Below are 26546 nucleotides of genomic sequence, written 5' to 3'. Positions count from 1 at the left end.
CACAAAATAAGTAAAAAAAAACATTACTGATGTTCAAGCATCATGTATATTTTAAACAAGGAAAATGGAACTGCATTTTACAAGAAAAAAAAAAAAAAAAAAAAGGTGTGGTTCTAAAGTGGTAGAATTTTGGAGTGACTTTTCTGCTCTTTCCACCATGGTCATTTTCATGTGGACCTGCAATCCCACAAAAGTAGGTGCAGTTGCCAAAAGCAGAATGTGGACCTTACTATGAACTAAGACAAATAGGTGCATTACTAACCATATCCTGCATTCACATAATATGTAGTTAGTAAGTTATCTTTAGTACATATAAATATTAATTTTAAGACTTCAACAAATTTCCAACACTTTCAACAGCAGGTAACATTTTCATGATGTATATAAACTATAGATACATATAAACTAACCAATTGGATATGTTACAGAACATAAAGGAGAAACAATGAAATATGGTAAGAAAAGTCCACCTTTATGGAATTTTCCATAATATTACTGTTAAATAGGTTACCCTAACATATAATGGTTAGTTAGATAAATGTTTGAAATACTTATATAGACATAATTAAAAGGGAGAACAATAAAAGGTGTTTTGCTTTTTGCAATATGCAGTTTAAACCACTGAGATAGACCAAATCATGCTGCAGTAGGGACCAGGCATAGACAATGGACTGCATAAGATTGGCCCCATGCATTTTGAAAGTCTGCAGGTAAAGGTAAAACATTAGACACTATGTTAAGAAGATCTAATCAACTCTTAAATATAGGATTGGGTTATAATTCAAAAATAATATTTTATTTTAAAATGTAACCATAAAATAAAGAAATACAAGTAATAGAAATGTCCACAAGTTGTAATTGGCCTTTAAGAAAGGAAAATATATAAATATGATCTCACCAGCTCTGAAATTCTTTTCTGCTCCACTCAAACTTGTGATCTGGGTGTCTGAATTTAGAGTTTTTAGAAAGCAAAATATTAAATTCTACATTGGGAGTGCTGATCACAGCAGCATTAGGAGCCATAAAGCCAAACAGCACATCCTGGATCTTTTCAAGGTCATCTGCTTCAAGATGTTCAATCCTTAAAACAAATAAATGGGAAAAGGAATCAGCTAGTGCTTATCTTCACTGAAACTCTGCAGCAAAAGACAGTCGGTACAAGAACTTACACAAAAAACACATCATACAAAGAACCAAAACTAGGACATAGTAAGTTTGCGGAGAAGTTGCAGGCATGGAAAATACGGTCGAGAGGGCAGCGCTGTGCTTATGCTTAGACCACATCAACTGGGAGTTTACTGAACATGGCACAGACCCACACATGCTCAGAAGAGGTGATTTAGTGACATCATCATCTATTTACGGGGACACCCAAAAAGGATATCCCATATTGATGACAATGAGTATCCAGACATTGAACATGAGCAGAAGTCACCAAAGAGGAGGAGATGAACGCAGTCCACATTTGTGCCCGCATGTAATCAGTAGTAATTACCAATGTCAGATGTCTTAATGCTATCCTAGTTTGGAGGTCCAGAAGAGCTTCTTTTTGGGCTGCACTGCACCCGAAAAAACAGCTTATAACCTCAACTATCAGTCCTATGATGCCTAAGAAGAGAAAGCAGCTCTTCCAGTGGAAGGTACTGTTTTGCATTAGAAAAAACTCCCCCATTACAATGATTTCAAGAAATTTATTTCAATGACGACATATATCATAATAACTATCCGACTGGTAGCTAAACAATACAGAGATCATTGAAGTGGCCTCTATACAATATAGAGATAATTTCTATTAACCCCTATAACAGCACCTGAAAGCATTTGTCGGGCGAAATTCACCCAACAAGCGTACTTTACTAGATACAGACTTATTTAGGTACTATTACATGCCTGAAAAAGAGGTTGATAAATCGTATGAAAATCTGCCACTTTGTATCACAGAAAAATAAGGAAGATAAAATTCCACTTTACACTAATTGCTAAAAAACTGCAAATATCAAGACCTAAATCAAAGTAATCATGTCAGTCCCCAAGGAAGCCTTACAGACTTTATAACTATAATGAGGCACACCAGCCCCTCACTCACCACTGTTTAAGAAAGATTATCTTTTAAGCATAGCTTGTTAAGCTTTCTTTGAGGACTGGCTTAAGATGTAGCACAGGCAACCATTCTCTGCCAAAGAAATTAAATGTTCAACAGTGGACAAATTACAAGATTAAATATGAAAGACACCATCAACATTCCATTTTTTACACCTTTATAATTAAATGTGTGTCCCAGGTGTATTAGGTTATTCTCAAAAATATAACAGACTAAACAATAAAAGCGATTAGCATTTACAGTCAGTTCAGCGTGCAGTCTAGGCATGCCCAGAGGGCTAATACTTCTGGGGGTAAATGTATGAACCTCCGATTTCTTCAAGTCGCCGGAAATCGGCGACTTTGCAGTGAAAATTTAAAGCGGCAATGCCTTTTAAAGGTAAACTTGTCTTTACAAGCTATCGCCGCTTTAAATTTTACCTTCAAAGTCGCCGATTTCCAGCGACTTGAAGAAATCGGAGGTTCATACATTTACCACCTGGAGGTAGTTGATTTTGACATTGCCAATGACCATAAACAGACTGATTTTACACCAGAGTTAAAAAGGCTATACCAAACTTGACAATATTTCGATGCGATTTTCAGGGAGACTGAAACATTGAGCATATTACTATACACGTCTGACATGTTATGGGACCATAAAACAATAAGTAGCCAAAAAGACATGAACCATTGTACTGTACAGTAACTCCTCTATACACACTACATCTCAAAGTCAGTGGATTTCATACAATTCAAGAGACTTGTCTTCAGAATCTGTATCTGACACTGGAGAAAAGAAACATCCGGTACCCTTGTACAAATATCCACCAGCTATGGGGTTGATGAAATGCTCTGCCAGGGGAACACATTATTACACCATGCAGGAAGGGCTGCAAAGCAGGACTGAGGGACTCTCAATCCTGCACTGTGAGCGCGAGATGTGGCCTTGCGATACTAAACATGCAAATGCCTAGCTGGACAAGTCAGTCATTGGGTACAAATAACAAGATAAGAGAAAGCTGTACCCTTCAACTGGTCACTCAGAATTACCTCCTTCAACTGGTCACTCAGAATTACCTCACAGCTAGAACACAAAAGCATAGAAGATCAATACTCTCAGCAGCATTATCAGACATGATCACTACTAAATTTTACTATCAAACCAGAGACCACAGTCTTACTCACTAATATTACTCTGTACAATCTACTCAACAGTAATTAGAAATGTAGCAGACACAGTCATCATGTCATGTCTTTGCTGACATACTAATGACCGGAGCAGAGAGCAGCCATCAAGTCATCTACCAACCTCATGTTATCTCCTGTTCTCCAACCAACACATGAAGGAGAAATACACCTCTCTTACTGCATAAATAGCTGTCCTCCAGACACCTAAGAAATGTAAGAGATGGTGGAAAATGGGGGGAGTGGCACCTGCAATACTGCCCATCACTAGTGAAAGGTGACTTCTTTGGGTTTATTCTGAGGAAGGGGGTAACAAACTCTTCCCACCCCCAACATATTTTATTATCGTCTCCAGTTCCAGCATAAAGCGGGTCTTTCCTGAAAAAAGCAGCACAGACTGTGAACTTGCGTAAGACTGTTGACCGAGTTTTGAGCTACCATCGAACTGGCCAAGGACCTGGTCATTAACCTGGCAGAATTACTATGTCTTCCATGTAGGAGTGACCAATTTATTATATGCAATCTGCATCAGCATCTCCCTGGAAGTGCCATTCAGGAACCATTCCAGGAGTTTTTCTGCCCAAGTGAAGATCGCTTTAGCTACCCAAGTGGCTGCAAAGATGGGCCTCAGCACTGAATCAGAGATGGAAAATCAGCTATTTAGAATGCTATCTAGTCAACTGATCTAAGAGATGTTGTAGAGTGCCTCATCTGGATGAAGAGCTGAGGATCGTGAAAACAGAGGATAAACAGCTGAAAAGGATTCTCTCAACTCCAAATTTCCCTTGAAAAAATGGTTCTAAAACACCTGTTTGAATCTGCTTATTCCCCTGACAGCAATTCAGCTGGTCTGGGGGAAACAGTTGGGCAACAGGATCACCTTTTTAAAAAGGGAGCATGGGATTACCTTGGTCTTGTAAGACCTGAATGTTCAGGGCAAAAAGTACAGCCCAGATAAGACAGTCAACTAATTAAGTCACAGGGTAGTACTCACTGGTTCCAGAGGGATTGCCAAGCTAGATAGGTATTTGCAAAATATGGCCCATAGGTTTTGTGCAAGGGACTGAACATTGGCTCAAGGATTTCAGCACCATGGGATGCATGTGGGGCTGCTGAGCAATGCAGGTAACACAGAGGGAGGCTCCAAGAGCTCCTGCTATTTGCCATATTGTGTCATGTGCAATACCAGGGACAGTGGGACAGTGAACCAGCATTGTTTGGCTAGTGGCTGAGGCAGTCATGGTCCTTATGAAGCTATCCTTCTAATAGGAGGTAGCTTATCGTAGGTCCTCAACGTAACTGTTATTTTGGCATACTTACACTCTTGTTGAGGGTGGCTTTGGGACACCCCACAGTCTGTGAACTCTTATTGCTGAAAAAAACAGCAGGGGAATTTAAAAATTACAGCTAAATCCTTTTTCTCCATGGCAGGGGGGGAGGGACGAAGATCAATAGAGCAGCATGGTAGCATAGTGGTTAGCATTGCTGCCCAGAGCATGGGTTTGATTCAGACCATGGCCCTATCACAACCACAATTGAAGTCTCTGTGCTACTCTTTTACTTTTCTTGTCTGCATGCTGGGCTAGTTGTAAACTTAGAAAGAAGAGTGGAACAGCAGGGTAGTGGGAAGGAGGGGTTAGTTCTTTTTTTTTCCAGTGCCCCAACTCCTAGGGGTGAAACAACCCCCCCTCCCCATCTATGTGTTCTTACTGCTGAAGGAGAAATTAAACTGCCTGGTATTTTGGTTAATACTTACAACTCAATGCATGTTATCAGGTCAAACCCAAGTAGAGCAGGGTCCTTTTGAGACACAGAGCCATGATACAGAGTTACAGTTAAAGATCTTTTCAACGGTTCAAGGTAATGGGTTGGAAGAGGAGTTAGAGTATACCTAAAAGTCAAAGAAAGACAGATAATAATTTCCTTGTGTACATCCATATAAATGTGTAATATGTGTTTATAAGTGAAAATGGGGACATTATTATCTTTTTATTTATAAAGCACTGACATATTATGTAGCACTGTACATTGAGGGGATCACGACATGACACAAACAAATTAAATGCAATGGCACAAAACAGAAGGTAAAGATGTCCCTGATCAAATGAGGTGTGGGGAAAACATGATATAGAAGGTAGCAGAATAACAATTGGTGGGAAAATGTGAGCGGCTACTGTTTTGCAGCAGTATTATCAATCACCAAATATAAATAATAAAAGCAGTAAGTGCAAAGGCAGTTCAGAGCAGCTTCTAGAGGTGTAGTACGGTGGAATCTGGAGAGACAACAGAAGGTAGAGACACAAAACATAAACAGCCACTGTAAAAATCATAAAACAGTAAGCTGGTGGCAACTATAACTGTTCTTCACTATTTATCAAAACTGAATGCCCTTCTCTATTTTATGGGGAGCAATTTAGTGCCCACCTACCTTTTTCACTGCTAGAAGGGGTGGGCTGTCTGCGGTCACACACACTGTACATGTGCCTGTCGGCAGAGACAGGCAGTGAGAGGATGCTACCCGGCTACTCTGATTGTATATAAAACACAAGCAGAGTGGCGAGGCAGGATTCTGCGTTATATTAATATTATTATATTTTTGCCCAAAGCTACTGTTATTATTACAGGTTATTGCAGATAGGATAGCTGCACAATGCAGAACACTCCTTCCTTTTTTCTGAGGTCTAAGGGCTAGATTTACTAAGCTGTGGGTTTGAAAAAGTGATGTTGCCTATAGCAGCCAATCAGATTCTAGCTGTCATTTTGTAGAAGGTACTAAATAAATGAAAGCTAGAATCTGATTGGTTGCTATAGGCAACATCCCCACTTTTTCAAACCTCCAGCTTAGTAAATCTAGCCCTTTGAGTCTTTGACCTTGAAGCCTGTTTTCCCGAAATCTTTGGTAAATTCTCAAATAAGCAATAATGCTGTATAGTTTCCAGGAGTTTTAGAAAGTTAGAGACATCTGCCCATATGGAAGTTTGAGAAGTTTAGGGTTAAAATAATCCGGGGAGAAAAAGGCTATATCACGAACAGAGTACCAAAGATGTGTAAAGTTACTTTAGACCCTCTGTCACTCACCGGACCGTGAGTGCCTCTGCGCTGGTGTGTGGTTCTCTATCCTTCCTGCCGGCGCCTGTCCTGAGCCGCGGCCGTCCGCCATCTTGATGGACTGCGCATGCGCAGCATCCAAGAACTCTTATGACCTTTGCTTTTAATCTAATTGGTGGATCAAGCACCTCTCTCTATTTAAGGCACCTGTGCTCATTGTTGTAACGGACTTACCTGATCCCCGCCGCTCCGTCCGGAAGCCGCACTTCCGCATCCAGGACCACGTGACCGCACCCGGAGGCGGTCACATGACCTCAACCTAGAGGCGGGATTTTGAATCCCTGTCAGGATAAAAACCTCACTCTGACCTCACTCTCGCTGAGTGTCAGAGCATCACTTACCTGTTCCTGACTCCTGCTCTTCGTGGATTGCTGTGTCTTCCAGTCTCCAGTGTCTTCCTGTGTGCTGATCTCTGCCTGTTTGACTACTCTGGCTCTCCTATCCCTGTGTACCGACCCGGCTTGCTGACCATTCTTCTGTTCTTGTGACCCGTGTACCGAACCTGGCTAGTTGACTCCGAGTTGCCTTCTGATTCTGCCTGACTCCATTCCTGTGTACCGAACCGGCTTGTCTGACTCCGCTACCTCCGCTCTACTCCACTGTACTACATCTTGGGGTGAACCTGAGGACCGCGACCTGCGACTCCTGGCAGCGAAGCCCACCCCGCCTTGCGGCGGTTCTTGGCGAACACCGGGGAGATCGTTAGACTCCGCCTCTCAGGTAAGCCAGCGCTAATCAAGATTAGTAGTAGAAGTATCCAGAATCTGTTACAATTGTATCGTTGCCTGATCTTGAGTCTTATTCCCTGTGAGTCTCTGAAGGTGTCTCCTGTGTCCTCAGCTGTCTGCTGGATTACCTGCTCTACTCACCTGCGGTTCCCATACCCTCTACAGCCTTCCAGCGCTCCTGCTGTGCCTGCATATCCGCTTAGGACAAACTTCTCTACTCAGCAGCGGTATCCATACCCGCTATAGACCATTAGCTGTTACGCTGCATATGTTTGAACAAGCCTCTCTACTCAGCAGCGGAATACATACCGTTATAGACTATTAGCTGTAAACGCTGCATGTCTGTTTGGAACAAGTTCCTCTGTGCTCTCATTGTATTCATACAGTTATTGACTCTTTTCATTCCTCCACTTATCCGCACCTGGACAAGTCCTCACCTCCTCGCAGTGGTACAACTTGCTATCCGCAGACCACGGACGCCTCCTCTACCTACCTGCACCTGGACAAGTCTTCCCATCACAGCAGTGGTACAACTTGCTATACGCAGACCACTGACTTCCCCGCTACCTACCTGCACCTGGACAAGTCTTCTCATCACAGCAGTGGTACAACTTGCTGAACGCAGACCACTGACTCTCCCGCTACCTACCTGCACCTGGACAAGTCTTCCCATCAGAGCAGTGGTACAAACTTGCTATCCGCAGACCACTGACTCTCCTGTTACCTTCCTTCACCTGTTCACGTCCACTCTGCTCTCCTTGGTTGAAACCTGCCGTTCCACTATAGCTGCAAGTCGCTGACTATCATCTATTCCATTGGCATTCTCTCTCCATCTGCTGTTATATACGTTCCACTATTCACCCTACTGCCAGAGGACCTCTGTGCAAACTCCGCCCCTCTGGTAAGCATTGTCAACTGGTGAATCCTGGGCAGAAATCCTAGTGCCCGTGACACCCTCAACCTTTATATTAGGATATATTTATGATAAAATAATAAAAGAAGAATAAAGAAGTTAAGACCTTCATAATTTAAGAGGAAATACGCTAGGCCAGGGAGGGTTGAGCAGTGTACACAACCATGGCATTAACAGGACATATCGACCTTTGTATACATTTTTGGTAAAGTATTTAAAACATAAAAGGATTATAGGACTTAACGTGAAATCCATTTCTCTGAATCCATTTGGGGGACACTGATAACCATGGGGTATAGAAGGTCCTGTGCTAGATTAGTAGGCACTATACAAACTATAGACTCATCCAATCTATAACCCTTCATCCATATTTCCTCAGTTGTTTTACTAACAAAGCAGTATTCCTCAGTATTAAAACGGAGGAAAGAAAAGGAGTGGAATTGCAGTTTCCCCCAATGGATTCAGAGAAATGGATTTTACACGAAGTACAAAAATCCTCTTTTCTCATTCATCACATGACACTGCTAGCCATGGGGATGTTCCAAACATGCCCCTAGGAGAGGGTACGGTCAGACACAATTGCAAAAGGGTGCTTTGTCACAACTGGTGTTGAAAGAAGGTGTCAGGCGCTGTCTCGTTTCTGCCTCTAGACGGGCGCCTGTCTCCTTGCAGAATCGGCGTCCCGCTGCTTAGATACGCTTGCCGTTCTATTCGCATGCGTACGCAGAGCTTGGCAACCGTTACATAGCAACGTAACGCTGTTCCTGTTTGCCATCAGTACTCATGCGCAAGACACCACGGTCCGTCGCCCTGCGACTAGCCAGCCAATTGATGCACCTATCAGGGATCTCTCTCCTCTATTTAAGGAACTCATTGAGGCCATTTGCTTGCCAGAGTATTTGGTCTTCAGCCTTTCTCCAGCGTTTGTTCCTGTGATACTGTTTATTGGATTCTGACCCCGGCTTGTTTCTGACTTCTTCTTTGGTTCCTGATTTTGGCTTAGAGTGATTATTGGTACTGACCCGGCTTCCTGACCATTCTCCTGCTTCTGATTTGGCTATATCCGTATCTCTGGTTCTGACCCGGCTTGCTAACTATTCTTCCATCCTGCATCCTGGTGGGCCGTCACCGCTGCCTCAATTGTTACCTCGCCAGCTGACGGATACTGAGGGCTGCGACCTGCACGTCCCTTGCAGCGAAGTCCGTACCTCCTTGCTGGGGTCCCTGGTGAAAACCAGGGGTGTGTTAGACTCCGCGCCTCAGTACTCCGTAGCGCCAACTGCTGGAAGGTATCACCAACTCCACCTTGTGATTCTGACAGAAGGGCAAAGTCTGACGAGTGAAAAAAAAAACAACCTGTTCTTTGGAAGGAAAAAGGGCCTGCCGATTCAAAGTCAGCCTCTCAATTCTCTACTTCTGGGGGAATCTCGCCCAAATTGCAGGGGTATAGCTTCAGTCCTGTGCAAAATTCTGGCTGACTCGAGCGAACAACAGCCTTGCTGCAAGACAAGACACTACTCTCCCATTAGTAACCTGCAATAGATCTCATGTAACCATCTGGTGAGGCCTGTAATTTCCTTTCAACGCGTTTGCAAGCTGGCAACATATGAAGATCCATTTATTCTCAGAGTCCTTCTGGACTCCCTATGTGTCTCCCTGTCTAAGCCAGAGTATGTGCTGTATCCGCAATTGTTGTTGCAATAAGATAGATTCTTGGTTCCGTTACATGTTCTATCCATACTGTCCCACAAGAAGCAGCAATCGAAATAGGATTAGCGATAGCTTGTGGGATGACAATGGGAGCAGTCTCACGGGAGGAATCTCCCATATTCCTGTATCATCTTAAGCCAGGGACGATGTACTGGAACTTCTATGGGATGCAGAATTTCATATCTGGATTTTGCTAGGCCTAACCCAGCAGCTCCGGAAAAAATCTGCAAAAACGAAGAGAGGATGGAAAGGACTGTCTGCCTCTGAATAATACAAACATCCCTAACCACAGGTGACTATTATTCCTGAAAATGGAATTCTTTAAAGCCTGACTACTAGAGGAGCCATCCTCCCTTCCAGTCACTTGGATGACTAGGTCTCCCAACATTACCTGTAAGGGAACAACTTGAGCTAAACCCTGTACTGGCTTTTCAAGGTTTTGGCTCCAAGGAGGCTCCTGGACTAAAGGTTTGAAATACCTAAGAATGATCGTCCACTACTAGAGTTTCTAGAAAATTTCCTCCCCGGAACCCTCTGCATGCCTAGTCAGTACCACAAAGGACTAAGCCAACACCTCTGCCGAGAGAAAAAGGGAATGTATGTATGGATGTACGTACGTACATACCGTAACAGGCCACTATACACTACCATACAAGGGAAAGTACAGTGACCAAACAGAATGTTCAATAATAATAGCCTGAACAGAGTATTTGCTCTGTGTTAACATATCAGCAGCCTGTCAATTCTGGCGGGCTTTCCTACCAAGCAAAGCCCACCAAGGAGGAGGTGTAACTACTGGGGACAGAACATCTCCTCCTTCTAGCCCAGTTCAAGCATGGCGTTGGCATAAAATACAGGTATTCCTTGCCATGCTTCTTCACGAGTCTTGCCTCTTCACCGATGCAAAGTGTTCGGGGGAACGATTTTTCAGCTGCCTCTGTAGGCAAGGTTCAGACTGTTAATTTCTGGTTATTTTTGTACACTACAATTAGTTGTGATGTGATGAATACAAAATTTAATTAAAATCACAATAATATGTAAATAAGTTTAATGTTTATTTATTGTTTTATATAAAATAATATGGTGAAAAGGTTAAAATATATTCTCAACTTACAAATTACATGAAGTTTGGTATCTATCTGTTCACAATTGCATGAGAACGTTTACTACTGCTATTGTGTGGTATTTATGTAGCGTTCGCAACTTTGCGAATGCTAGTTATAAATAATATTACTTTTCAAACATTAACAGCCAGCATACAGGGATCATAAAAAACGCTTTAAATAGGTCTAGAATAAGGACACCCAACCACACAATGGAAACTTGACCCCCACCTCAAGGAATGCAGGGGCATAGCAGATGGTGAAGTTCCAATCAGTTTCGAGTCACCCATCTAGGAGGGTCCACAGTTTACGACCAGAAGAATCCACCAATGCCACGTCAAGTACCTGAGAGTGTAAGACCCTTCAACCAATGAATGAAGACTTTACAACTGTAACTGTATATCACTGTGATGTCATTACTTTTACAACTGTACAGATTATAAATTGTTGAGCTTTGGCATTGGCCCCCCAAGGATGCTTTCTGTTTGAAGCTTGTGCTAGTACTAGCATGCCCATGCATATGCATACCAAACTTTGTTTTAATATACTTTACAAATAAAACCTATGTGCTTTAGAACCACACCGATTGCATCGGACAATCCTTAATTTAACAATAATTACGGACGTAACAAGACTGGAGGTCTATCTTGACTGCTGCGGCTTCCTGAACTGTGGTCCCGTGTTGCGTTTGCACTTCTGCGTGGTCACTAGGTCCCTGGTCACTGTCTCTGTATACTTGACGAGTTGATCCCGCTGGTAGCCCTGTAATGAGGAGGTGGAAGCACTGAAATGACACCTATGCCCACTCTCCATACAGCAGTATTCTCACAGAGAACACAGATTCTGCATAATTAGCAAAAAATGAAATAAAATAAAAAACTAAAATTAAATCTAAATAGCTGTTAGAGTGTCTCAAAAACAGGGCCCTACCCCATGGGTACTAAAAAACAACTGAGGAAATAAAGATGGGGGGTATAGAGGGGAGGAGCTAGGACACAAACAAGTTTATAGTGTGCATAGTGCTTACTACTCCAGCACAGCGCCCTCTATACCCCATGGTTAACAATTTCCTTCAAATGTGATGAATGAGAAATAATATTTAATTTGTTACACTGTATGTAACAAATGATTTTACATAGGTACTTATAAAAATTACCTATATATTTTTACATATTAAACAAAATATCAAAAGGTGAAGCTATAAATGTAATTTTTACTCACCCCTGCTTGGGATCCTTTATAGAACTCACCCCAAGCAGCACTTCAATGGCTTCCTGTCCTGGCAATGATAACCAGGAATAGTTCACACTTAAATCATGGTGTGCCAGTTTTCAACAGGCTCTGATTGGACAAAGCCACAGAATATATCATGTGAAACCTACACTTTTTCATAAAGGTTAAGGGATGAAGTACTGCTGTAGTGGGCATGAATTGTACCCAATTCTGGGAATCCCTGCCATCGGTGCACCAGAATTCTACTCGTTGGAGGTGAGGATGTTATCTAAACATTATGTTTTGGGTGTACTAATCCTTTAGTGAGAATGACATGCTAACAGTCTCTGGTGCGCTGGATAAGGACAGTTTCATTATAAGTCAATTAAACATAGCATGTATAAGGCACAGAGAAGTTCATGTATGTCAGACTTTCAGCAGTAGCAAGAAAGGAAAGTGCAAGTAAATTTATAAATAGCCTGTACTAACACCGTCCAAAGAAGGTGTTGAACAAGAATATTGCAAGTGTAGAAATGTGCCCAAGATGGTACACGGAGAAGCAACAGGCTGAATATGACACCAGTTTCAAAACAGGACCAAAAAAACACAGTAGGATGTCCATTAAACTGTTTTTCCCAGTGATTACAACTTGTGAGAAAAAGGTCCCAGGGGCAAAAAGATATCTACAGCGTGTGCACCATTTAGGTAACAATGAACTTCTAGCTGTAGTTCTGCTGTCTTAACTACATAAAAGCAATGGAAAATAGAGGAGGGTGAGAACAAGCAAGTGGGCCACATGGTGTGGAAAGATTACTCAAATAAGGAAGGTTTACCGGGTCAGGCAATGGTAGAACTTTAAGTTCAACCACAATGAGGCAATGTTGGACAGAGAAGGAGTAAGTGAAGATAGATGTGTCACGGTGCTTACCTGCTCCAGCACCGATTCCCCGCTCTGTACCGCCGCACTTCCAGGTGGGTCCCGGCGGAGGCCAGCTGATCTCTGGGCGGGGAATTCAAAAATCTACTTCAGCGCTGCTCTGACACACTGTCTGTGTCAGAGCAACGTGTTTCCTGTATCTGGCTGCATCTCCTGTGTTCTGATCCCCCTGGTGTTTTCCCTGGTTACCCGTTTCTCTGTGTTCCGAACTGGCTATACTCCAGACTACTCTTCTGCCTTATCCCTGGTACTGCATAACGGACGGATCTCTGTGTACCGAACTGGCTATACTCCAGACTACTCTTCTGCCTTATCCCTGGTACTGCATAACGGACGGATCCCTGTGTACTGAACCGGCTATTCGGAACTATGCTTCTGCTCCTGGGGCTGCACAGCGGATTGATTCCTGTATACCACCAGCTTCTACTCCTGGCAACTACCTTCTGAATACATACGGTTAGTGATTCCAGTTATCAATTTCCCTGTGGATCTGATCGTGCCTCTGTTTGTTCATCTCATAGAACTCTTTCCTTACGTCAGTAGGCTAACCTGGGGGCCGCGACCTGCGGTTCTCCGGCAGTAAAACCCACCCTGCCTTGCGGCGGTTCTTGGAGAAGACCGGGAGGGCCGTTAGACTCCGCGCCTTAGGAAAGCCGGCGTTAATACTGACTAAGGTAATCTTGAAACCTAACAAGATGGCAGCAGGAGAGGCAAGTATATAGCATTACAATGTGGATGGCAGGTTTTACCCACCAAAGCACTGGAGTCCTTTAACAAAGTATTGGGTGTAGATGTCTCTAACGTTCCTCATCGTCCAGACATCCAAATGTCCATCTAAGATGAAAGTGGAACTGGAAGCAGTTCTTAATTGTTTCCAAAAACTTCTACAACATTATCACGGTAATTGTACAGCACTGCTTGATATGTTACCATTTCACATTAATTTTTATTAGTAATGTTATTGTGGGGCTAGGCACAGTTAAAAAAAATCCAAATATATAAACCTATTCATTTTTCATATTCCTCAATGCAAAAAAAGTTTTACATTTTTCTTTTCAGTATATCCTCATCAATGTCCACACCAACAAGCTGCTCGATACAATTCCAAAACTTCAGTCTTTGCAGAAGTGAACATTCACTGCATCCCAAGTCTGCAACCTGCAAAGTAAAATGCAAGGTTACTGACCAAATTACCTATGCTTGGCTGTGTAGGAAGGCAATTATATATGATTTAACAGGTGATTCAGTACAAAATCAGCAGGCAGAAAATCGAAGTCAATAAACAAGCAAATGGTCAGGGCTGGTGCAAGGAAAAATGTTCAGGAACAAAGTAAGGGTCAGCAAGAAGAAGATAAAACTAGACAATAACATTCAAATTAGGAAACAACCTATAATGGGTGCCTAAATGATGCAAGGCCTGAAGTTATATAGGGTGCAGGCACCAAATGAAGCATAATCACTTTAGAGCAAAAGGGTGCACACCCACCTGCACAATGCATCAATGACTATAAGAAGTAACAAGTCAGATATGTGCATACCTAAGACGCAACCAGGTAAGGAACTGACAGTTATGTAGCAGCATGCATAGAAGCTGAATGCAACACAACCTGCCTTTTTTACATATTTCCTTTTTCCCCTCTTGTGGTGCATTAAAGTGGCAACTGCAACTTTCTGCACCCAGCTCTTGAGCAGTGGCAGTCTGAGGGTGCCGCAAGAGAGAACACCTGGCTGTCTCTATGTGTAAGTGACCCAATACATCTGAATGGTTGTAGTATTCAGCTGAACAGCCACAAATTCTGTATTTTTTTTAAATAGAACTATTTATTAAGAGCATAACAACACTTTCAATGCACACTCAATTAAATATCCTGGGCAGAGGATAAACGGATTCAGCAAATGCTTACTTATTGTACTTTCTTAGTTGAGGAAAATAAATCATTTGACACTTTTTTTTTTTTGGGAAGGGGAGAAAGAAAATTAGGAAAAGTAGAAAGGGTAAACACTGAGTAAAGCGAGTTTAAGTAGCTGTAAGATAATTGAAGTACCATTTGGTTTAAAAAGAGAAGCATAAGCTCCATCTCATATATGTTCTAAACTTTTTTCATAAGAGCTACAATTGTTGGGTTTGGGTTTTTCCAGGAAGCGACGATCACATCGGTGGCTGATAAATTTACATGTCTGATAAACGCATTTAAATGCTTAGCGAGGTGTGGAATGGGTAGTTGGAGTAGGTAATATTTTGGTTAAGCGGAGATATCTGAGGCTGTGACACTTCTAATAACATTTCGGATTTCAACCCAAAGTTTCAGAATAATGGGGCATGACCACTATATGTCCCCCAACAGTCTCTCCAGCAATGGTTGGGAACATTCGGGAATATCTAATTCAGTCTAACTGGGGATAAATATCAGTGGTATAGGAGTTTATATGAGTTTTTCTTAACACATACATTAATAAAGGATTTGGCCACTTCAGACCATATGCCCGACCAATCCTCGGCATCCAAAGCTTCACCTAGGGCTATTTCCCATTTTATTTTATTAGGATGTTTGATTTTTATACTAGAGGGAAACTTTGAATGGTAGCGGTAGAATGATTTGCTGCTTTCCTGCTTAGCATAAATTGTAAAGAACCCCTTTAACACTAATTTTCAAATATTGACTGCGCTTAAAAGATGTCACAAATTGTTGTTTAATATTGTAACCATGTTGCAGTAAACTGAATTACTTAAGAATCAAGGAGACATAAACCTGTCACACAAACTTCAAATAGGCCCTTATATTTTAAATGTTTATAATGATCAAACTGTAAACATTACTATTGTTCAGTGAACAGATGTTACATCATAGATACAAATGCATATAAATAAAATACTGACCTTTTTGGGCATGTAAGTATCCACATAAGACTTCACAAAGTCATATCTTTGTTGATACAAAGGTGGTCGAAAGCGTACTGGCTCCATGCGTCCTTGTGATGACTTCTCACAGAGTGCTGAAAAGTTCAAAGAACAGTTTGGTTTCTGAATGACAATTTATATGAAAGCAGGGATTGGATGCAATTTTACTCTATGAGCTCCTGAACTCATCTTTATCTACATTTCATAATCAGATAGAAGAGAGATGACAAGAAATACATTACAAATGCCAATACATTCTATTTTTTATTTTATTACTTACCAATATACACTACTAGGTGCAGATCAATCCACAATCACTGGCATATTACTGAGAGTAACCATCTGGTTATTGAAAAAAAAAAATACTGGTCCAATTTGTGACTTTTAGAAAACTCTGCACAACTTTAGACGAGGGTACCCATACTGCTTTCTGCGCTGAAGAACTATCAATAACAGACCTGTAACTTTCTTCCACAACAGATTTTTGTAATCTGAGTAAAAACGATAATATGCTATCAACAGCTCTATTTGCTGCACTAAAGTGGAAAAAGGTCTGACAAGATTTTCAATAAGGGTCTGCAGACACTTTAATAAATTCTATGGTATATAATGTTTTATTTATATGGCAAAACACCCCTCAAATTAAATATTTTAACAGGAACAAGGAAAAAGTGATCTTGATGTGAAGCTAAATACATTGCAGAATTATTTTTTTAAACAGAGAGTATGCAAATTTCTTCCATCAGTGTTGTGATGAAGGGCAGATGCAACTTCAATTGTAGTCTATTGGATTTTAAGACTTGAGATCATGTTTTTGGCTTCTAATGATAAGGGGATTTTTTACTTAGACCCCAGAGAGGGGACATCTGAACATATTAGCTTATGGGAGAGATGGTGTTGGTTATACTGCAACCGCCACAAGCAGCACTTTCCTGCTAAAGCTTGCCTCTACCTAAGAAAGGATGAGCAGCAGATGTGATGATGTGCACGGAAGAATCTGGAGACAACCTTTGGAAGGAAGAGAGTGTTGGTCCCTAGGATCACTTGGTGAAAAACTATGGACAGGGTGATTGAAGATTGAGCAGGCAGTTCAAACACCTTGAGAATGGAGCATATTGTCAGAAGAGTGCCTTGAAAGAAGATTCCATCAGCTGAAGAGAAGAAAGCAGCAGATTTAGGTCCCACTGTGTAACTGGATGGTGAAATAACTTTCACCCATAAAGAAAATACTTCTTATATTGAGGCCAGTGACTTCTGGAAAAGGACTGATACCTGCACCTTAGGGGAGGGAGTCAGGTAGCCATTCTTCTGCCCTTTAGAAAGACAAGGTAGACCAAAGAGGTCATGAGGAAAGTGGTGGTCAATGGACCAGGGAGTATAGGAATCCCACACCCTAAGGTAGACCTTACAAAGAACGTGTTTTCAAGTTCACAGAATCATTTGTATAACCCTAAAAAAAAATAGTATAGGCAATACTAGAGAATACTTACTTAAAGTAGCTTACATAAAATATATAAAATATCAAAAAGCAATGTCCCTTTTCATATTTCATGAATATATAATATATATATTTTATTTATTTATTTTTTTCATGAGCACACTTTGCCTTTCTTAAATAATTTGGCAACCTTATTTAAGATCACCACTTGTACCACAGGTGAAATGCAAAATATTGAAGGCAAAATATAAATAGCCTTCATTTTTTGTCTTCTAGATGTGTATAGTTCTTTCCGAAAAAAAAACCCTTGCACTTCAGAATTAGGGAATCTAGAGTCACACCATTAAGGATAAACCCTTGTCTTTCTGATATTGGAAAGAAAATAGAGGGAGGGGATTGTTTCTAATGTACTGAAAGCTGAAAGTCTGCATAACAACTCCACTTTGACAATGTTCCAAAATGTTGATCAGGAGAGCTTTTGGGGCAGACTGTGGTTTTGTCAGACTGACCCCAGCTCTTGAAGCCGGCATGCGTAGTCACCAATTCCCAATCTCGTATGTTTGAATACGTGTAGGTGCACCCACCAGGCTAATTACTACTGTAACTTTGAAGACTTTGAACTTTGAAGATGCGGCAGAGAATGTGACTGGTCAGAGGCCTGTCTCATCCCTCAGAAGAAATCGGAATTGAGTTCAACATGGCCTTCCACAGGGAGCAAGCCATTTGAGGAAGTCCTAGGGACTTAAGACCAGACTTTTTGGATTACTATGAAACTTTTTTGGTTTACTGGCATACATGTCAAAGACTTAAAACTGATCTTCCCTATATATTTATTGTTGATTCTCAATAAAAAGCTATGTTGGGCTTGAATTGGTAAATCCTTTTACTTTAGCACATATACCCTATTCTAACTCTGGTTAGATGAGGTGCAAGTATAAATGAGACTGAAAAGTGTAAATTCTATGGGATTGCTGATACAGTGCATCATTTTTTAAACGATATGCCTATAGAATCCAGTGGAAGAAGTCCCAGAACCTTTCAATTTTACCTCAGAAAACAGTTGTTACTTTCAGAATTGTGCGACATCTCAGTTCATTTAGCCGTTCCATTTTTTTTTTTTTATAAAATACCCCTAAAGGAGTTGTTTTTGTATGCAAAACCATGTGAACTGAGGTTATAAAAATGAAGACAAATAATAGCAAAGCCCTATTGTATGAATGCGGTGTCAATTGACGTTTATCTGGCACAATGAACTTAGTGTTTTGTTAAGCCTTAGTGCTCTCTTTTTTGCTTTTTTTAAAAAAGGAAGATTTGAAAGTAAAAAAGTAAAATTAAGTTTGAAAACAGAAAAACAAATATGGAAAATTAAAAAAATAGGAGACTCATCTAGCTCTGCATTTTAAAGAAGCTAAACATAATATAACAAAATTACCCAAATTATTTTTTTTTATTAGTGAAGGGGTAAAGCTGCATCAGTGTTTGTAAATATTATATTTGTACATTTGTATTTTAACTGTATCTTGCAGAGACCAAAAAGTAAAGGTTTCTGAATTATTACGATATGGAAAATAACACAAAATTGTAAAAGAACATTGATGTTACAAAATAAGAATGAAAATGAATCATCTTGTTATATAAACGGATATGGTCACACACTTTATTAATCCACTTGTGTAAACGCTATTCAATGATTTTGTTGAGAAACATGTAGCGAAAAGTCAATATAATACGTGTGTTAATTTATTTAATGCATGTTTTAAAACACTGTGCTTATATGCAATGCATACTATATTGCTACTATACAATGCTTTTAGGAATGACAATTATGATTTCTTGCATGTTGAGGTCATTTATGATTGTGGGATAACCACTAGTGATACACTGATAAGATTAGCACCTGAAGGTGTGCCGAGCCTCCCCAAAATATGGTTCACTTTCTTTCTTTCTTGTTCATGCAATAAAACAACTCTTTTGCACATAAACCAGATGTGATTGCCAGTTTGCTTTTACATTTGTTAATAATAAAAGACCTGCCATCTAGTACACCAGCCAGATATATGTGTATACATTATGGAAAAATATGTATGTGATTGGAATGGGGTTTCAAACAGTAAATACTGTACTTAGTTTACCATGAACAATACCTTTAACATTAAAAAAAGTTAACCACGGTCCTGCCCACTGCTTTATTCTACTCCCTCAGTCAACCTACTTGGAAAAGATTTATTATGTAAACTTTGGCTCACCAAAAGGTGTTTACCTTGATGTTCTCTGAGGAAATGAGGTTTAATCAAACACTAAAAGAGAAGGCCAGCCTCTTACAAATGCCAGAACAAAGATTTCCTGTTAAAATGTAGCCATTAACCCTACCACACCTCTCCCTAGAGTGCAACAAAATCTATTAAAACCTGAGGCTGAAGAGTGCATAAGGACAGTAACATAGGATGTATTGAAACAATGAGCTGTTATTGCAATCCAAAGTATCTACAATACACATGCCCTACTAATAAAGAAGCCAGGTAAAATACTTACAGCCTTGTACATGATCACATTGTTAATAACATAGTCTAATATATTTTCCCTGTAGTGCTTAAACTTCTTTTGAGGAATGTAAAACTTTACTCACAAATCTTGCTATTATGCGTGTCTAAATCCCACTAATTATGCTATGACAAAACACATAGGCATATAACACTTTCTCAAGAATATGACTGATTATTCTAAACCCCTTATAGGTTTCCGTCATGAAAGAGATTTGCATAAGTGGTATTGATATAGGAGCATGGGTAAAAACACCCCTTACTTTCTAGTTATGACAGCATATTACATTACATGGTAGTTCAGATCTTTGACCTCCACACATGAAAGATGTTTTGCCTCATGTTTTGTTACCAAATTTTCTGTACTTAACTCTGCTTCTTTGATGCCATCTTAGGTTAAAAAGTGGAACATGACAAGATTGTATTCAAGTCACTTCTCCTTTCACCTAGGATTGACCTAACTGACATACCCAGGGCTGTCATCAGAAATTGCGAGGCCCAGTACAATTGAATCAAACCGGGCACCACCATTCCTTGACCGTCATCACTACCATCTAATGGATGCAGAGGTGTAGCATGGAACCATGGCACAGAGAGTAACAACAGACATCTCCACGTCTTTTAAATGTCAATCAAACCTGCCCACATGCAATTAGACCTAGAAACATGCCCTTTATATGCCAATCATACATACCCACATGTAAGCCTTGCACATAGTAAATGTCCTAATACATGGCATAACATGAAGTCTGCATTCCTCATCAAGATGGAAAAAAGGTACAGTGCCAGTAAATTAGCTAATAAAGAATCTGAGCAAAGGGGCTCATGTGCCCAAATTTCACTTGTACCTATCTGTGAGATCCAATAGTAACTTAAGGAAGTAGGCTGGTGGAGGATGCTCTCTGGTTGTCTTGACTAGTGATATGGAGGCAGAATAGTAAGCACAAAGAATGAACATAACATGTTTGATAATGTAATGTATGCACCTCAATCTTTTGTAAGCATTTTCCCCTGATGTTTAAGTTAACTAGGGGACATCCAGTCAATGAAGATTGGAGGACATAGATTTCACCTAATGGGTTAAACTGGGGGAGGTAACTGATCCCCCCCAGCTAACAAGGTTGACAAGGTATTGTTCTTAGTTTGTACTTCTCATTGTCTTCCTGATCATATTGCCAGACATGCAGAAGCCAATCCCAGCAAAAGTCAAAGCGAAAACATGCAGTACCCATTCCTCTGGACCAGTAACCCTAGAGACAACCTCCAATTGGATTATTTTCACACCCTCTCCCAGGGGGACATAGAATGTGTGAAGATACCGGGTTTATCTGGCCCAATCCTTTCCATTTCACGCTGGCTGGCCACCTAGGGGTGCCTTACTATGACAGGGAAGCCTACAAAGTACCTTCTAGGGTTCTTAAGATCATTCAGGCAAATGCATTTAGAAAAGTATAATACATTTATTGTAATAAAAACCAATCACTAGATTATATAAAAACTGTAAATAAATGCCAGGCATGTTTACCACATTATCTGGCCCTTACCCCACTAGCTTCAGGAGTTAGTCACCTGACTGTCCTGACCTGCAGAATCAAAGACCCATATGTCACGAACACGCTCCCAGCTGCCGTAACTTTGGGGTGTTTGCTGTATGAGGTCACACACGATATCAGCCCGCAGTCTCTCTCACCTATCACACAGGTTCTAGACCTACGGAATCGCCCCCAAACACAGCGCTCTCACACCCCCCCCCAGTGTAACGGACTTACCTGATCCCCGCCGCTCCGTCCGGATGCCGCACTTCCGGGTTCAGCAGTCACATGACCGCAACCCAGAGGCGGGGATTTTGAATCCCCGTCACCATAAAAACCTCACTCTGGCACTCGCTGAGTGTCAGAGCAACACTTACCTGTTCCTGGCTCCTGTGCTTCGTGGATTGCTGTGTCTTCCAGTCTCCTGTGTCTTCCTGTGTGCTGATCTCTGCCTGTTTGACTACTCTGGCTCTCCTATCCCTGTGTACCGACCCGGCTTGCTGACCATCCCTCTGTTCTTGTGACCCGTGTACCAAACCTGGCTTGTTAACTCCGAGTTGCCTCCTGATTCTGCCTGACTTCATTCCTGTGTACCGAACCGGCTTGTCTGACACTGCAACCTCCGCTCCACTCCACTACATCTTGGGGCGAACCTGAGGACCGCGACCTGCGACTCCTGGCAGCGAAGCCCACCCAGCCTTGCGGCGGTTCTTGGTGAACACCGGGGAGATCGTTAGACTCCGCACCTCAGGTAAGCCAGCGCTAATCAAGATTAGTAGTAGAAGTATCCAGAATCTGTTACACCCAGACACTTAAAGGTTCAGCCACCACCTATTGGGTACGGGCAATAGGACCCCAATATACTGTCCCACACTGGCGCACAAGCTTCTAGTTTCACAAACTAGCAAGACCTACACCAGCACAGACAGGGTTAACTCTTTACACCTCCAGACTGTTACACAAATGTAAATACAAGCACACACAGCTTCTTAATCAAATGTATCAACAAATCACACACAGGGTAACCTGGATGAGCAATCTCTTCTAAACAGGCTAATGAATCCGTTAGAGTATTAAAGACGCAACTTATTAAATTTTAGATTTAATTTACAAAAAGTACAGGGCATACAGATAACAAAAATGAATAAATTAATAAATTTGACATAACAAGCAAAAACAGTTTAAAATAAAAAGGATTACATTCAGATTTGCACTTACATGAATTGCATTCTGGCCAAGGGGATTTTGCTAAGAAGATGGACAGCTTATCAATGTAACTTGATTTCCCCAGAAGTCTGACAGTTTTTCCCCTCAGAACACAGATTTTTAAGCAAACTCAAATGGGACGGCATTCACAGGGGCAGTGTGAATGCTAATGTGGGGGCGGAAATGTCCCCTGGGTGTTACCTCTGGTTTGGTCAAACTATTCCTAAGTTTTGACCTGTTGGTACTTCTTCACAGATATATCTCTGAGAAATAACACCCCCCTCAATAAACCGGTCATAATCTGCCGCACGTTTAAATACCAAATATGAGATTACAACAATATCCAATCTCATCCTGAAACACATGTGATTATGGCTGTTCCCTGTGTAGTTGGTATCTATGTTTTAAAACCGTTGTGTGGTTTTTGCCCCTCAGTACAGAGTGGCATCCAGATTTCCCAAAATATGAACTATGACAACATTTTCCTTTGAAGGTCCTATTTCTATATACCTGTATAGGCTTTCACATGCTGTCTACCAGGATCTCCAACTGTGATTGGCACCACAAAGTCTATTCAAGTGTCTAAAGCGAACATCCTGGAAGCTGCTAAAAGTGGCAGGCTTACCTCCTCACACTGGGATGTAAAGAGCCATCAAACACAATTACATCAGACTCAGCATCTTTAACTGTTACACTAACTTATCAATGGATTCATTTGATACATCTTATTTACACTGCAGTTATGAATTATCCATTATAAAAAACTGCAAGCTCTCTATGTTCACGACACCATAGATTTCTCTGAGCCGCAGATGTAGCAGCAGCTTGCTTCCCAGAACACAGGACAGCCATGATCACCAGGTCTGCTGGTAGAGAACATAAACTCAACACCAGTCAGCTCTGCACCTTCCAGGAATCAATCCTCAGAATGAACAACCCCCACCCTATCTGGAGTGACTCCTTATATCGAGGGGAAATTTCTAGTGTTTTCCCCTCCCCGGCCAAACTCTTGGGTCTCTCCTTGCTAAACATTGGTGGGTGCTGAACCAGGGGATTGGAGGGGGAGTGGAGATGAGCTGCCCTTCCACAGTGGCTCCCCTGCCGTGTCCCTGCCAAAACGTCTGGGCTAGTCCTGTGGAAGACAATGGATACTAATTGGCCTTCCCTACCTCCACTCAGTCCCTCCTGAAATTAACCCCTTACAAGCTTTTTGAGCCAGGCATAGCTTCGAGCTGTTCAGGACTTCCTGTTGAGAAAGGAGGGGGAGAATGTATCCTGGAACTGGACCCGACCCTTGCCCATAACCCACCTGGCTTCACTTTAAGAACAATGTATAAGAGCATCACTGCAATATTCACAATATGCATTTTTACAATGAGTAACATATAGTGAAAAAGTCTCCTATATAGGTCTGGCTACAATGTCCCCTTAGTCACATGTAATTAGACACTGCAATAGTACTCCGGTAAGCTGGGGAACATTTACAGGGCTATAAAAAGTACATGTTGTTATGCTCCACATTTTGTGAGAAACAAGGGACAGGCTGGTTAAGGTGATATCAAACTCATTTCAAAACAATATGAAAAAATATTTAAGAAAACCCAAAAAAAAACCTAGGGAAGGCAAAGGAGTTTTGACGTGTAGTTCGGTTGGCTGTGCAAGGATAAAAAAAGTGGAGACGGCGGTAATGTGGAGTGAAGTGGAGTTCGGAGAAGTGTTGGATTAAAATTATCGCTGGGTTTATGTTTCAGCTGTGACAGGAACAAAATAGGAGCCGACTCCGAGAAAGTAAAAGCAGCACCTGTCTGGAATATGTGCCTGCCTAGAGTGGAGTGACATCTTGGCAGGCCAAGTGAGCAGTAGGGCCTGAGCCAGCCAGAGCTCCTAATGAATGAAATGACTTCAGGCCGTGGTCTGCCTACCTAACATGGTGGCTGCATCTTACATATGCTCCGTCCAGCAGACTCTATAATCTGCCACCTTCTGAGCTGAAACACAACTCCCACCTGCAGAAACTACATCATCCTTCAACCCGTCATTGGGACTATCCAGCTGGCCATCCAAATCACTCCCAGGTCCGCTCCTTTGCACAGAAACTGAGATCATTGTGGCTCCCACGAGGTACAGAGCGCCATAGTTGAGGCCACAATGAATTCAGCTATCCACAGCTGCAGTAGCACTGCCGGATCTAGCAGTTTACAGAACAAACCAGATTCCCATTCTGCAGGAGGGCTCCGAGTGTGCAATTCCTTGATGACACTGAGGATACGCGGATAGGAATCTATGATTACTGGCCTAGTTGGCCTAAAGTACCACGCAGCTTCTATACCTGGCGCTGCTTAGCCCTGTCATTGGACAGTTAACTCATTGTTGCCCACTCACTATTTAACCCTTTGTGAGGAGACTGGTGTTCTATTAATACTACCACGTGGGCTTATAAACCTTCACACACAGAAGTGTCTATTGAGCCGATTCCATTGAGGGATAGGGGACACAAAACAAATCCCATTGTTTCTTGTGATGTAGCTGTATGGTTGCTACCTCTACTTTTCAGTATTTCTCCATGTCACTCTATTCCCATCAATCCTACACTGTACTATAGTAATTTGCCCCTCTTGCACATCAACCCAGGACCTATTATTGTGCACAGTGTATTCAGCTCGGGATTTTAATTACACCAGAATCTGTTTGTATGCTGATATACCACACTGATCCCTAAAGACTCACTGCCCTCTTGTGACATCTGTGCATCAAGAACCCACAATCTCCTCGGCAGTCGTGTACAGAAAACTGTTTGTAGCCAATACTGGACAGTATTCAGCATTTGTTTTCTTCATTTTGAGATGATCATCTCCTGTCAATCTGTGCAACATTTGACTACTACCAAGAACTTTACTTGAACAGATATGCTCTATTGGAAATAGGTCCTGAGGGACCAATACTATGGATAACTAGTTGGAGTACACTGTTTTCCAAGCTCCCTTCTTACTCATTTTCCTCGATTTCTTTGTCCCTCTCTAATTGGAAACTGAGCATCTTTTCTGATAAATGTCTGTCAACGTCAAAAATCTACAATGGGTGGCACAGCCCCTATATCTGGCCCTCAAAAAAATAATCAGTGGCCTCTTACCAGTCAACAGCTCTTTCTCGTTCTTCCAGCCATACATCTCACTCTGAACCTGAAAATGATCCCAATGTTTAATCAGCTACCACAAACCTAGCAACTGACATCAAACTTACGTTTCAACAAGAACCGAATTAAAATCTTAAAATCAGAAATAATTGCTCTTGGCTCTAGGACTGACACTCTTGAATCTAAAACTGAAGAACTGTGCCGTACCCAAGCGTCATTTGAAAGAGAGCTCATGACATGACATTCAGAACTGGAAACCATTAAAGAAACACAGGAAGACTAATAGAATAGGTCCACAAGGAACAATCTCAGGATTCGGAACGTTCCAGAATCCATGACCAGCTGCTACCTGTAACACTTCCTTAAAGACTGATGGATCGAACACACATAGCACTTAGAGTAAAACCATCAAATGATCAGAAAGAAGTACCTGGTGACCAGTACAGTCTTTTTAGCTGTTGTCCATGCCCCTTGTGTGGGCAACTATTATACAGTATAAATAAGATTGATGAAAACCAACAGAAATATTATTACCAGTTAAGGGATATATATGCTTGTGTAAGACGTTTTTTTAAATAACGACTAGCTGTTAAAACTATAAGTCTTGCATATTACCATATATTGATTTGTGACTTCTGCAATTTAAAATTGTTTTGTTTAATAACTGAATTTCCAATCATTATGCGTCTCTCACTGATCTATCTTGCCAGAGAAATAAAAAAAGAAAAGAGTGGGAGCTGAGGCACTTCATGGAAAGGACAGCAAAAACACTCTGACCCCATTAGCCTCTTACTGGCCTAGTTGCAGACATAATAGGATT

The 26546-nt window shown here is 41.4% G+C and overlaps 1 protein-coding gene across 6 annotated transcripts in view; it reads right to left on the bottom strand.

Annotated features, from left to right (window-relative positions):
- HENMT1 (HEN methyltransferase 1) overlaps window positions 1-26546 on the bottom strand; it is a 47559-nt gene that overhangs the window by 6568 nt on the left and 14445 nt on the right. For 3 of the 6 annotated variants that reach the window (XM_075182636.1, XM_075182635.1, XM_075182637.1), the window contains exons 3-6: window positions 15857-15958; window positions 14024-14136; window positions 5024-5158; window positions 899-1081 (exon numbers count right to left, since the gene is read on the bottom strand). In XM_075182636.1, the coding sequence (XP_075038737.1) occupies window positions 899-1081; window positions 5024-5158; window positions 14024-14136; window positions 15857-15958 (533 nt within the window). Of the gene's footprint in view, window positions 1-898; window positions 1082-5023; window positions 5159-11060; window positions 11446-14023; window positions 14137-15856; window positions 15973-26546 lie in introns of those variants that run through there. The other 3 variants (XM_075182639.1, XM_075182638.1, XM_075182640.1) reach the window with 2 other exon arrangements.

The sequence above is a fragment of the Mixophyes fleayi genome, chromosome 8 (genome assembly GCF_038048845.1).
Source record: "Mixophyes fleayi isolate aMixFle1 chromosome 8, aMixFle1.hap1, whole genome shotgun sequence".
In the NCBI taxonomy this organism is placed as follows: domain Eukaryota; kingdom Metazoa; phylum Chordata; class Amphibia; order Anura; family Limnodynastidae; genus Mixophyes; species Mixophyes fleayi.
Note: the sequence above shows the minus strand (reverse complement) of the source record. Positions and strands in the feature narration are given on the sequence as shown.